Genomic DNA, 12,302 nt, shown 5'->3' on the forward strand with positions numbered 1-12,302 from the left:
CCTCTCCCCACCCATCAATGCCTCTCAAACTGCGCGGCTCGCTCTCTAAGAGCTGGCCGCGTGCTGGGGACAAAACCGCAGCTTATTACTGCCCATCCTGCGCAACACGGAGACGGACCCTGTCCACGCGTCGGAACGGCATCGTTTCTTCCCGGCTAGAAGCTAATCGTCTCTCTTTTTCCTCCTCTCGTCCTATCACTACATCGTCTGTGATCCACGCCCGACATGTGCCACCGCGGTTGAGAGAGCTGTATGATGCCCTAAATAAGATCCAGGGTGTAGCTACAGAGCAGGTGAATATCAGCAGATTGCAGCTTGCTTTGCGCGGATTGGAGAGCGAAACACCCATAATCCGTATTGCTGGTGGGTTTCTTCCTCACAACAGTACTCTCAGATATATTTGTTCATATTTAAATAGTTCTCGGTCTTAATGATGCGACTGCCGCGCGCAAGCTTGTTCGGTTGTTACTCGCCGATCCATTAAATACAAGAGAGAGCTGGGAGGATGCACTGGATACCTACGATTCTGATCCTACACAGGGCTTGCTCATTCGGTATGCTTAGATTGCAGCAAAAGGGACATGAATAGGAGGCTTTACTGACGCTCGACAGATACGGCGAAGTATCAGAGTCCATTCCGAACAATCTTCTCCCTACTATCTCCGTGCCCTCCCCCATCCTTAAGAAAGGCAATCTCGAGATCCTAGTGTCTACCTTGGGTGCTGAGACAGAGTTATCAGATGCACATTTCACGGCAGATACATTTCTCGTCCCTACAGTGACGATCCCAACTTCACATTCCGGCCGCCATAATGCCGTACGATACCCAGTCCACAGAACGGTTGTGTGCGGCCGCGGGGTAGACGGTTTGGTTGCGTACAATGGCTTGGTCTCTCGCGCGGACCTGAAGAAAGAGACAAGCTCAGTTTATGGGGCCATCGATTTGGCAGTTACCGCCCCACAGAAAAGCAACGACCGAATTGCGTTCGTGGACATCGATCGAGCAGACGAAGCCCTCGAGAAGTTCCGCGAATCCGTGCAGAATGCCTCTCTTTATGAACGTGGTTGGAATGGAAGCGGTGTGCAGGCTGTTCAAGATTGGCTGTCGTCGTTGCGGGCGGAAGGGGCTCTCGATCCCTCCCTCAAGTCTCTAATCACATCCCTGATTGACGCCGCAGAGACTGGAGTTGTTGCCGATGAGAACAAGTTATTACAGGATCAAAAAGCAGTTATACTTTCAGATGAGGTCCGAGAGAACCTAGACCGTTCAGTGTCTGAGTGGGCCGAGAGGGGGCATACAGAATTGCGTGGCTCACTCGAGGAAGGGTTTGCGACAAAGAAATGGAAGGGCCTTGCCTGGTGGAAGCTCTTCTGGCATGTGGACGACGTAGGCATGATCACGTCGGAGATTCTGGAAAAGAGCTATTTGCCGCGTGCAGAGAAAGAGGTGATCTGGACTGCGGGAAGATTCCACCAGGCCGGTCTTGGGATGCAGCTAAAGGACGCCTCTCGGTCAGCACAACAGCCTTCTAACGACTCCACGAGTGATAAACCCGAATCCGATGAACTGTGGCCGACTCAGATAACCACAAGTCGCAACCGGCTACTCGAGACGACAGTACCCTCCCTGCAGGCAATGGCGCAAAGGCTAGTCCTTTTCAGCATGTCAACCACTACCTTGACATCCGCTCTGTCGGCACTGACATATGTTTCCGTCCCGACAGCGTCGGTGTACGAGACCGGCACAATTGTCGCAGTTGGATTGATCTACGCCCTACGACGGCAACAAAAGCAGTGGGAATCTGCCCGCGCTTTCTTTGAAGACGAAGTCCGGGAGGAGGGCCGGACAGCATTGATTAAGACGGAGGAGCACCTGCACACCGTCGTGCAAGAAGGTGGACCACAAAACGAGGACGTCGGCGAAACTGAGGCCAGGAAGACAATCGATCGGGCAAGAAAAGCCCTGGAGCAGGTGGACTAGTTTCATCGCATAGACCCGTGTAGAGCAATGTACCATACTTACCATCGCCTCATGTTGCCTCTAGCAATCCAGATTCCAGTAGATCACCAAAGCGTCGCAAAATCGTCTTACCCACTCTACACCCATCATCACTACACACCATGCATAAGATTCACTCTACCAACTCCCAAAACAACCCTAAGAAATCTCCACACTCCCCTCCGGAACCCCTTGCCAACTCCTCAACCTGCGCGCCAAAAACCTCATAACAGGCAGCATCTCCTCCCTAGACTTGGGCATCCCATCTCCCCTCCTAGCATACCTCGTGACCTCCACGAAGTCAAAAACTCCCTTCGTCCTGCTAACCGCCCCATCACTCACAACCTCCGAATCCCGTCCAGCAACAAGCAACACCGGCGTCCGATTCTTCTCACCAACCACACTCCCCGAAATCGGATACGGCGCTCCAATGGAGATAACTCCCGACAACGCAATGTCGCCCCCAATCCCACCACCATCATTCGCCCCAGAATCACCCACATCCTGAACCCTTGGCTGTACCCCCAATTCCCTTGCACAAACAAGCCCCACCATACCTCCCTGCCCGAAACCAAGAATCATAATCTCCCGCAATTTATACCCGCATTTCTGAACGAGGACGCCGCGAATAACCTCGTCGACTATCGTGCGCGTTGCGCGCGCGAACCCGGCGTCCATGTCCAGCGCGCCGTGCGGGAATCGAACGAGATATCGTCACCCCAGTGGAATCCGGGCAGGTCGAAGGGGAGGCGTGTTGGTGCTTGGAGGGTGAGCACGGTTGTTTCGGGGAGGTTGAGGCGCGGCCGAAGGTACTGAATGTGGCACTGGTGTCGCCGATGCCGTGTAGGAGGAGGAGGATGTTGGGCGGTGGGCGTGTGGTTGTTGTGGTGGTGTTTGGGGAGGTGATCGAGACGGTTAGGTGCGGTGGGAAGTCGGATTGAGTGGGTGTCTTTGTTGGCATTTTTGCGTTTTTGGCTCTCTTGCTTTCCTTTTAGTATGTGGGTAGTTGTGATTTGATGATGTGCGTTTAGTTGGGCTTTAACAGAGGCGGCGGGGGTTGTAGTTCTGTTGTGGGTTTGTAGTAGGTGAGTAGAAACGATTTTAAGAGAAGTAGTGGTTTCGCAGGTTCTCAATGGCGTTATGGACGTTAAGGTAGTGTAGACCAGATATTTAATCAAAGATGACGATAGATCTTGATATCGATATTGATATCGCTGCATAGTGTAGTTCTACTTACATAAGCTATGCACATGCATAAATTACCCATGGTAAACCCTAACTATACTGGTTCATCTACCTTGCTCTCCATCAGTGCTCATGTTCGAGCTTCCGCCAAACCAAGAAATCGTCTTAATGTGCAGCTGACAGGCAAACTGAGTCATCCTACATTACAATCTCTCTGCTATTGTTAACTCTGGTTTCGGCATTTGATCCCCCGAAAGCAAAGCAATGAACGTTATAGTTCCCAGCACATGTCCATCCCGCTCTCGCTGGCGTAGTAAGAGGAGCAGAGTTTAAATGAGCTTAAACATTACAAACAAAGACATATTCTGCCTGTAATAGCGATGGTATTGTACCGCCAAGTAAGATGACCGCCCACGTCTTAATGACAACCGAATGAAGCAATGGGCTAGGAAGCAACCATAGATGTCTGGTACCTCCTTGTTGCAGGAACTCCTCATTAACCATATTTTTTTTTTTTTCGAAAAGCTCCTACAAGTCTGACGAGAAATGAAAAGCTCAAAAGCCCCGTTTCTCCTTTCCCTTCTTTCTCAGTATGGCTCCATCATCATCCACACCGGATAACATAAATTCTGAGGATACCGCCGACGTACCAAGTCCCACAGTCGAAAACCTCAAAGACTCCTCAACCTTTCCAAATATCTGGTATCGAATACATGTGTTAATCGCTGATCTCAAGAGTTTTGACAAGCCCGCTTCCAATAAACGGCTCGAGAAGGTCATTGACCCATCCTTCATCGGCGAGCCCTATTTTACTCCAAAAGAAGCAGAGACGATCAAGATGACCATTATTTACGGCAAGGAGTTCTCACAAGTTGTTGAAGAGGAACTGAATAAGCGTCTCGATCGACGTAACAAGAAACGTTTCGAGAGCGGCGACTTCCGCATTTGTGCCGCCCACGATCTTGCGCCTATAATGGCACAGGCACTGGGTATCGACTTGAAGCAGCTGGAAAAGGACAAGCAATTCGCAAATCTAGTTGAGGAAAAGGGACTCCACCTAGGAGAACAAAGTTGGGGTGGGTTAAAGAAGAAGTCATTCGCCCCTAAAACTAGGAAACGCCGGTGACCTATTGCTACGAGATTTCGACACTGTAGTGTGTGATTGTCCATCAGCTACTATAGGCAGGCTATTATCCTCTCTCTCATGAAAAAAGAGATGATGAGAGAAACATTCAGTTATATTCTCGAACTCTAACAGCTGGAAAAAGTTGAATACTGTTCCAGTATTACATATGTGTTACGCCTAATCTATGTAATTCACTCGACCCAAGAGTGAAGGATTCTCTCTACCTGCTCTTCCGGGCTTCTGCGTGTTCCAACTTCCTTCCTTTTCCTACCTTCCTGTTGGTCTTTCCTTTTCTTTTACCTTTCTTCCTTGACCAATATCAATCTCGAACTCCTTGTCCCCATTCACTTTTCCTCTTCTTCATCTTCTCTTTGTTCACCCAGATGATTATTCTTTTTTCTGGACTCCGAATCAATGAAAGCTGCGGTCCGATTATTGACAGATCGCAGCATTTATCTGACCTACCGTATTTATTGTGAGCAAGATCATGCTGTTACTATCATCATACGGCTAGCCTCCGATCCGTCACCAAACTCAAGTCATTGCCCAAGCGCCCCAGAGTCCCTTCGAATCTTGATGCCGAAACATTATCGGTAATAATGGACTTCCCTGAGGCCGAAAGGGTGGTTCTCGACATAGGGAATGGGGGGTATGAGACATTTTCAGTATCTTACCTTCTGGGTAAGTCTTTGGTCCTTCCGATAAAGATAAACACGAGTGAGAGAGTCTAGGAGAAAAAGGGAGCTTATTACTGATATTATTCTACTGTAGGTTGGATTATGGCCGGCGCAGGAAAGGTAGCCTCTCTACAGGATATCGTTGTCACCAGTATCACGCTGAAAGGCCGACCGTCGGATGTAAGATTGACTAAGGATGTCTGGACCAGACGTCTTCTGCACGGTCCTCATAAAGGGAAATTTCTGCAAATCTGGGGTACCTATTCGGAGACTTCCGTCGGTCGTACCGATGCATTGAACAGTCTGCTCAGCGGATTCGGTTACTTCAATAATAATGCAAAAGTTTCCATACACGATTTGAAGTTCTTTGGAGCGAAGTCTGGATCGCGAGCTCGGCTACTATCAACTCATCATTGATATCTTCTTGGAGAGCCCTATTTTTCAGAGACCCTTGTTGTCAAGATCCTCAAACTACCCCTGCAACCGAGCACTCCCAAAGGCCACCTAGATGACCTAATGAAGAAGAAGGAAGAACGCGGTCAGTAGGATGAGTTGTGCGCCTCTCATGGCTTGGTCCCAATTTTCCTTCGCGCCTTTTCATTAGACTGGGACAGCTTCAAGAAGGCGAATATCTCAATCATGAAGATAAAAGACCCGCAGGGACTTAGGAGGCGTGGGACGATGGAAACCCTTAGTCAGGCATTTTCGGAGATGGGAATGAAGGGGGACAATAAAGGCGAGAAGAAAGCATGACAGCGGTTGATGATCAATGATACATAGAATCATGTACTAAGTCACTTGGCGCTAAAGAGAAACTCGGATGAAGCCCCAGTCTATGCTCTAGAATATCTTTAACTGCAACTATCAATGTTAACAAAGTTAATCAACAGGGACCACTGATCTATGCAATTTCCACCAATAGCTTAAGACACGACCCAAGACGGAATCACTTGTTTTCTTCCACCACTGACAATCCGAGTCTGTATCCCGACCACCTGCGAGGTCAAGCAAATGCACATATTTATATTATTATACTCCCCCTTCCACACACCTTGTCGTATTCTACCATCAACCTAAAAAACCAACGAAATGTCCGAAACTCAAGTGATGAACTTGATCCCCTCCCTGCGCCAAGCAGGGCTGTTTCCTAGCTCCGCACCCCTCATCCCAGAGGACTTTACCCCGACAACAGAACTTCAGGTCACATTTGGCGAGAAATCAGTTTCTCTAGGAAATCTGTTCAGAGTCAGTGATTGCAAATCAGCTCCGAAGATATCATTTGCGGCCGAGGTTTGTAATCGTATATCATTGATGCGGGATTTCCCCGCTCGGGGCTTAAGGCTAATTAATGTACAAAAGAGGGACCTTGAATCTCCACAGACATATACCTTGCTCTTGATCGACCCAGATGCACCGACCCCAGATGACCCCAAATTTGCATACTGGCGACATTGGGTCGTTTCCGGACTACAACCGTCAGGGGCACCTGAAACTGTTCAGACATTAACAGAGTATCTAGGTCCTGGACCTAAAGATGAGTACGAATCCCAACTTTTACTAATGACTTGTGGATGTGCTTACCAGATAATGGTACGGTAGCTCGCGACCACATCGGTACCTATTTCTGCTGTTCCGCGAGCCACACGGCCTATCACTCTCAAAGGAAGATGTCGGGGGTGAAGAGTTTACGGCTCGAAGGTCGTTTAAAGCTGCTGAGTGGGTGCAGCAGCATGGACTGGAGCTCGTTGCTGTGAACTGGATGCTAGGTGCTGGGGATGGTTGGCATGAATGAACTGTATATGGCGTCTTTACCATAGTCCTTTTAGCTCCGGGATAGACCAAAGTGGTACACTTCATCTACTTTCTTTAGTTATTCAGAAATAAATCGTACGATATCACATTCGACATGATATGTCAGAGATAAATCAATAGAAACCCCAGAATTGAGTTAGAATGGCACCAAAGAAGAAGCAGAGACCTTGTAGCTGACTATAAAAATACAGCACCATTGCAAGAGACACAAGCTTGCCTATGGCCCAACAGGGCTCCAAGCTTATTCTGTGAGACACACTACCCCTCAATGATAAGCCCACTGGCTTTAAGAGCAGGAATTGCTCTCTTCATCGTCCACTCAGTACACTTCATCAAAGGCCGCCTGGGCTCCCCAGGCTCGTAGAAAACCAACGGATCTCTCGTCTTAAATGGTTCCGTCTTCATTGTCTTCACGTTAAATGCTTTCTGCTGGGGTGGCGTCGGTAAACTGTTTAAAACCCGCCGCCATTCGCCGGGATGCTTGCAGGCTTGCGTAACGCCCAGCTTCTGACTTGTATGGAACTCCGGGGAAAGCTCCGGAGCCTCACTAAGAGTTCGAGTATAGTGCATCCCGTCCGATGAGGTGATATCGCCGGTGACTTCGTGAATAGTACCGTTACCGTTCGGCCCTGTCTTGACGAAAAGGGCGGTATGAAACCTTGGTCCAGGGAGATCAGGATCTTGCATGGCGAGGGTGGACCTGATAAGGAAGACGTCGTAGTATTCACTCATTATCAGTTCTTACGAGGCGCCGGATATTGGATCAAGAGTTCGATCTTTGGGTTTAACTCCGGTGTATACAACTGGACTGATGCTGGTGCCAGTGATGCTTCGCTTTTCTTGAAACACATGTATTTCTCTGAAACTGGTTTCTATATTATATAAAGAAAATGGCTCAAGAGTCAAGATATGCTTAGCTTCAGAACCCCCACAGATTTCCCACATCCCAATGCCCCGCCCCGCTTCCCGTGCCCGCTCCAAGCCCTGCTAGTTAATCACCCTCTTGACTGATATACAGTACGAATGGGTTTGGATACATACATATACTTAAGTAAGTCGAAATTCGCCTTCCGCAAATTAACTGGCCATGGACTCGACCGGCTTTCACAGTAAATCCGGATATTGCATAGTTGTACTATTTCCGTGATATCATGGTCGGGCAGTGCTGTTAGTTGAAGTATGAATCTAGCAAGTTCTACATAGTGGGTGATGTGAAGGCAATCCCCAACCTTTCCCTCTAGTAACAACATTAGTCTTTAAGATAAACTCAGAAGAAACAAAGCAGGAGAGGTCAGCAAACCTGGATTCTGATGGAGCAGCCACTTCCTATTTCCGTTGTTGAATGGATACTAATGTTATACTAGGGGGATCATATCGGTGGATATCTTCTCGACGCTTACAGCGGCACAGACGCCGGCCTTGCGGCTTTCGGCCTGCAATCTTCTATGCTGGATCACTGACACTGGCGAGCGCGGGTTTCCTTTTGTTTGTTCGGCTGATGGTTGACAGGAAGATATTTGTGAGAATATAGGGCGTTTCTAACAGTTGTGTTGAATGTAGAAGGAATGTCAACTGTGCATATCTGGTTGATAACCGCAATGCCCCATGGTACTGTGTCAGTTGCCTCAGAAGGGTTAACATGGGGCATAGTATAATTGTACAGTGCTAGAGATGTGAAACTTACTAGCGATCTGTAATCTACTACACGTCGTGGCAATCACCCGCTCTCTACGGCAGAACTCACAAGTGAGACGTGAGTATAACCTGAATGCCCATTCACCACTAAGCAGTCGATCTTAACACTATTGTAAATCAGTAAACTGCTAGTCGAAGAGCATTCTAGTTATCCTGCTTGTTGTGCTCAATAAGCTAGAAATTGCAGAACAACACCTGCAGTTGACTTTTTGATACTAGATGTGGGCTCTTGTGGGTATAGTTGATTGGCATTCTATATTCCTACAGTTATACTATTCATTGATTGATCTAAAAAGAACTAGCTGCTGCACAGGTATTCACTTTTACTTAGCGCTACCAGCTTGAGCTCTTGCAATTAACTGAACATTGAATCTACGAATATACACAAGTGATATTTGCTATAAGAGTTACAAAGAGATCTTTATCAGATTAAAACAGATCGGCCTTCATACGAGGACTAGACCCAATGCTTCGACTTCACTCAGTATACATCCGTATTCTTTGTATCTACCAAGCTGAGTAGGAAGCTAGACGCCATGAGACCATGTACCCCCGATGGTGATCGCGCCTCGCAGAAAGCCACATGCAGCCTATACACTTCCTCTTCTCTAGCTTTGTATAATCTAAATACTAGCTTGTGACGTCGAAGGATCCTCAAAAACATACTGGAATCTGGGGGATTGGGTCGCGAATAATATAGATCTAGCCACTTAGTAGCCAGTCCCCAATTTTTCTAACTTTAAAGATCTATATTCTTCGTTGTTTGGCATGCGTGTCCCTTGCTTACAAATTACATGCGAAGCCCTGCGGGGGATCTGCAGGGGTGTCCGCTTTAGCCCCCCATCGCGCGAGCATATGGTATAATCCATTGCAAGAAATACTATTCTTCCGAATATACCCCGTATACGAATTGGAATCAACAAATGCACGAATGGATCAGCGACGCGTCAGCAGGCAATGGAAAATAAACAGGGGACTCAATCCAGCCAGCTGCACTAGCCTTCAATGGACTATGCGGATGTTGCATCGTGGTTAAAACGAATGATGTCGTGATATCACGATTGATATTTGTCAGCTTAATGAGTCCCGGTACCCACTTCTCCAGCCTTTTGGCTCAGAATGAGAAACATACTACTCCGTACGGGGTAGACAGTGCTAGCATTTGGGGGCCAGGATCCTCCCGGTCCCCACCAAATACCTTGCTCCCACGAAAGGAACATATTGATGGTGGCCTTGAGACTAATGGGGATCTCACGCAATACGCATAACTGGAGGGAGTGGGCTGCATGAGTAATGGGCCAACCAATGAATATTTTTCTCATGACTATCGTTACAGTTTCAAACGCATTCAGAAGAGCCCTAAGTTGTCCCATCCCCATCGATTAATAATCATCTCAACCCATGTACTCAACGTTTGTCACCAACAGCATTTTTATTGGTCCCCGGTGGCAGCCCTGAGATAATCATGGGTAGGTATTTATATTGAAGGCCTATACTAGATTTCACATCTCATTGTGCTGTTGTCGAGGCAAACGGGGAATACAGGAGACATGAATCCAGTCGAAAAGCAATCAAAGCCAGCATCTGCCGATGCAGTGCTTGCCACGGCAGACCACATTGTGTTGGATGTGAAAGAAAACCCGAAAACATGGCCCACAACTAAGAAGTGTAAGACAACTGCGCGTCCCTATGGTCCTTATAGTGAGCGACTGATAGGGCAGCTAACGAATGATGACGAGTAGGGGTCTGCACTAGCATTGTGGTGATGATGACGGCGACCGTGGCCTGCTGCTCTAGTATCTACACTGCTGCCCTCCCGGATATTATGAAAGACTTGGGATGTTCACAGACTGTGGCGACCCTTGGAGTGACGACCTTCCTCCTAGGCTTCGGGTCAGGATCTCTATTGTTTGCGCCGCTCTCTGAGATCTGGTAGGCCTGGCTTTTTCCTCCCCCAACACCGTAGGACCTCCCCAACAGTGCTAACCCGTCACCTTCCCAGGGGCCGGGCTCAAATCTTTCGCTTGACAATGGGCCTGTTTGTAGCCTTTCAGATAGGCTGTGCATTAGCTCCCAACATCACCTCACTTATCGTCTTCCGCTTTTTCGCAGGCTTCTTCGGCTCCCCCACCGTCAGCAACTCGGGGGGTTCCATCACTGACCTCTGGCCACAGAGCAACCGATCTGTACCCATGGCCTGCTTCTCTGCGGCTAGCTTCCTAGGCCCTGTTTTTGCCCCAGTGGTGGGTGGGTTCATATCGCAGTATGCACCCTGGCGCTGGAACTTCTGGGTGGTGCTTATCCTCAGCGGCGTAGTCTACGCTGCTGTCTTGTTCTTCCTACCCGAGACGTATCCTAATAAGCTGCTGTACGACAAATCCCGGCGTCTGGGCCATGGGAATGAGATCGGACAGCCCCAGGTCTACCAGCAGCTGTGCAGCAGTCTGACTCGTCCATGGCTCATGCTCTGTACGGAGCCCATTCTCTTCCTGCTTTCTCTATACATGGCCTTCATCTACGGTATCCTCTATCTGGACTTTACCGCCTATCCAATCGTCTACAAGGAGACGCGGAACTGGAGTCCCGGAATGGCCGGCCTCTCATTTCTCGGGATCGGTGTCGGCATGACCTTAGCGACCTTAGGTTCTCCTTACATCAATGTAATCCACCGCCACTTTGTACTTCGCCTCGGACCTAAGCCAGAGGCTCGCCTGCCCCATCTGATCGTGCTCGCCTGGCTCATCCCCATCAGTCTGTTCTGGTTCGGCTGGTCCGCCAAACCCCCCACCCACTGGATCTGCGGCATCATCGCCGGAGTCCCATTCGGGTTCTCAATCATCCCTCTTTTCTTGGGTATTATGGCTTACCTGACAGACTGTTATGGACCCTACGGCGCCAGTGCCCTGGCTGCTAATGGTGTCTTGCGATCCATCTTTGGTGCCGTGTTCCCGCTCTTCGCCCAAGACATGTACAAGGGTCTGGGCGTCTCATGGGCCACCAGTATCCTGGGTTTTGTCTCCCTGGCAATGACGCCGCTACCGTGGATGTTCTATCGGTATGGACCTCGCATTCGTGCCCGGAGCAAATATCATCAGAAGACAGCCGCGGACCCATGGGAGTAGAAGATCATGTGTTCCCGTAGCCCGGCCTAAAGTGACATGAGGTATACTCACCTGCATAATACATGAGCACTGCACACGAGATCAAAGCCTGAATATGCAATGACGGTAGATGTATATCGAAGGATAAAGCGGTTGGACCTAAAGCTGCCGTAAAAGCAGGGTCAAAGTTCATCCACGTCTTCTCTAGCTGCCAGAGAATCGAATTAGACGCGGAAATAAGCAGTTTTTACCAAAAGCCGGGCCAGTCATAGGACCAATGCCGGAAGTATGTACTGCACGTTCTATATAAATAGACTAAACTATAATTCTGCAAGATGCCACCGGAGACGTCTCTCAGTAGAGATCCAATAAAATGTCAGCCCTAGTAGATGAGACATGGAAGGTTGTTGAAGTGCTTCGGACAGCAATTGATCATACTGCTCACCTCTGGATTTCTACTGAATGAACCTTGCTCCAAAAGCTTGCCAATAATCCACCATTACTTGCAAAGAGGCCGTTAGAGAATACAGGAATCTCCCTTGGTCCCATCCTTCCTGTAGTATACGCGGGAGTGGTTAAGGAATCTTGAATCACTGCTCCCCTAGGCTGTCTACACGCTTAGTATCATACTTTTACTAAGAAATATATTTGCTGGATTTCCTCGCTAGAGCGGAGTGAGATGGTGATGCGACTGGTGCGTGGCATAC

At 48.7% G+C, this 12,302-nt stretch overlaps 7 protein-coding genes across 7 annotated transcripts; 5 read left to right on the plus strand and 2 right to left on the minus strand.

Annotated features, from left to right (window-relative positions):
• Positions 1-17: 17 nt before the first annotated feature.
• Positions 18-1,981, plus strand: ANOM_001206 (uncharacterized protein; the record flags this gene model as incomplete). The annotated part of the gene is made up of 3 exons (XM_015546463.1): positions 18-363; positions 419-554; positions 613-1,981. The coding sequence occupies 3 exons, from the start codon at positions 18-20 to the stop codon at positions 1,979-1,981; spliced, it is 1,851 nt and encodes a 616-aa protein (XP_015411419.1).
• A 177-nt stretch (positions 1,982-2,158) lies between these two features.
• On the minus strand, positions 2,159-2,960 carry ANOM_001207 (phospholipase/Carboxylesterase superfamily; the record flags this gene model as incomplete). Its single annotated transcript, XM_015546464.1, has 2 exons — positions 2,159-2,640; positions 2,705-2,960. 2 exons carry the CDS (start codon positions 2,958-2,960, stop codon positions 2,159-2,161), a joined length of 738 nt encoding a protein of 245 aa, XP_015411420.1.
• An 816-nt stretch (positions 2,961-3,776) lies between these two features.
• Positions 3,777-4,310, plus strand: ANOM_001208 (uncharacterized protein; the record flags this gene model as incomplete). Its single annotated transcript, XM_015546465.1, has 1 exon — positions 3,777-4,310. The coding sequence occupies one exon, from the start codon at positions 3,777-3,779 to the stop codon at positions 4,308-4,310; it is 534 nt and encodes a 177-aa protein (XP_015411423.1).
• Positions 4,311-4,909: 599 nt separating this feature from the next.
• ANOM_001209 (uncharacterized protein) lies at positions 4,910-5,404 on the plus strand (the record flags this gene model as incomplete). Its single annotated transcript, XM_015546466.1, has 2 exons — positions 4,910-4,991; positions 5,082-5,404. The coding sequence occupies 2 exons, from the start codon at positions 4,910-4,912 to the stop codon at positions 5,402-5,404; spliced, it is 405 nt and encodes a 134-aa protein (XP_015411424.1).
• Positions 5,405-6,076: 672 nt separating this feature from the next.
• On the plus strand, positions 6,077-6,779 carry ANOM_001210 (YbhB/YbcL family Raf kinase inhibitor-like protein; the record flags this gene model as incomplete). Its single annotated transcript, XM_015546467.1, has 2 exons — positions 6,077-6,525; positions 6,587-6,779. 2 exons carry the CDS (start codon positions 6,077-6,079, stop codon positions 6,777-6,779), a joined length of 642 nt encoding a protein of 213 aa, XP_015411392.1.
• A 278-nt stretch (positions 6,780-7,057) lies between these two features.
• On the minus strand, positions 7,058-7,531 carry ANOM_001211 (uncharacterized protein; the record flags this gene model as incomplete). The annotated part of the gene is made up of 1 exon (XM_015546468.1): positions 7,058-7,531. The coding sequence occupies one exon, from the start codon at positions 7,529-7,531 to the stop codon at positions 7,058-7,060; it is 474 nt and encodes a 157-aa protein (XP_015411391.1).
• Positions 7,532-10,044: 2,513 nt separating this feature from the next.
• On the plus strand, positions 10,045-11,616 carry ANOM_001212 (MFS transporter; the record flags this gene model as incomplete). The annotated part of the gene is made up of 3 exons (XM_015546469.1): positions 10,045-10,162; positions 10,237-10,426; positions 10,497-11,616. 3 exons carry the CDS (start codon positions 10,045-10,047, stop codon positions 11,614-11,616), a joined length of 1,428 nt encoding a protein of 475 aa, XP_015411394.1.
• Between the last annotated feature and the right edge of the window lie 686 nt (positions 11,617-12,302).

This window comes from Aspergillus nomiae (assembly GCF_001204775.2).
Source record: "Aspergillus nomiae NRRL 13137 chromosome Unknown contig00013, whole genome shotgun sequence".
NCBI classification, from domain to species: Eukaryota; Fungi; Ascomycota; class Eurotiomycetes; order Eurotiales; family Aspergillaceae; genus Aspergillus; species Aspergillus nomiae.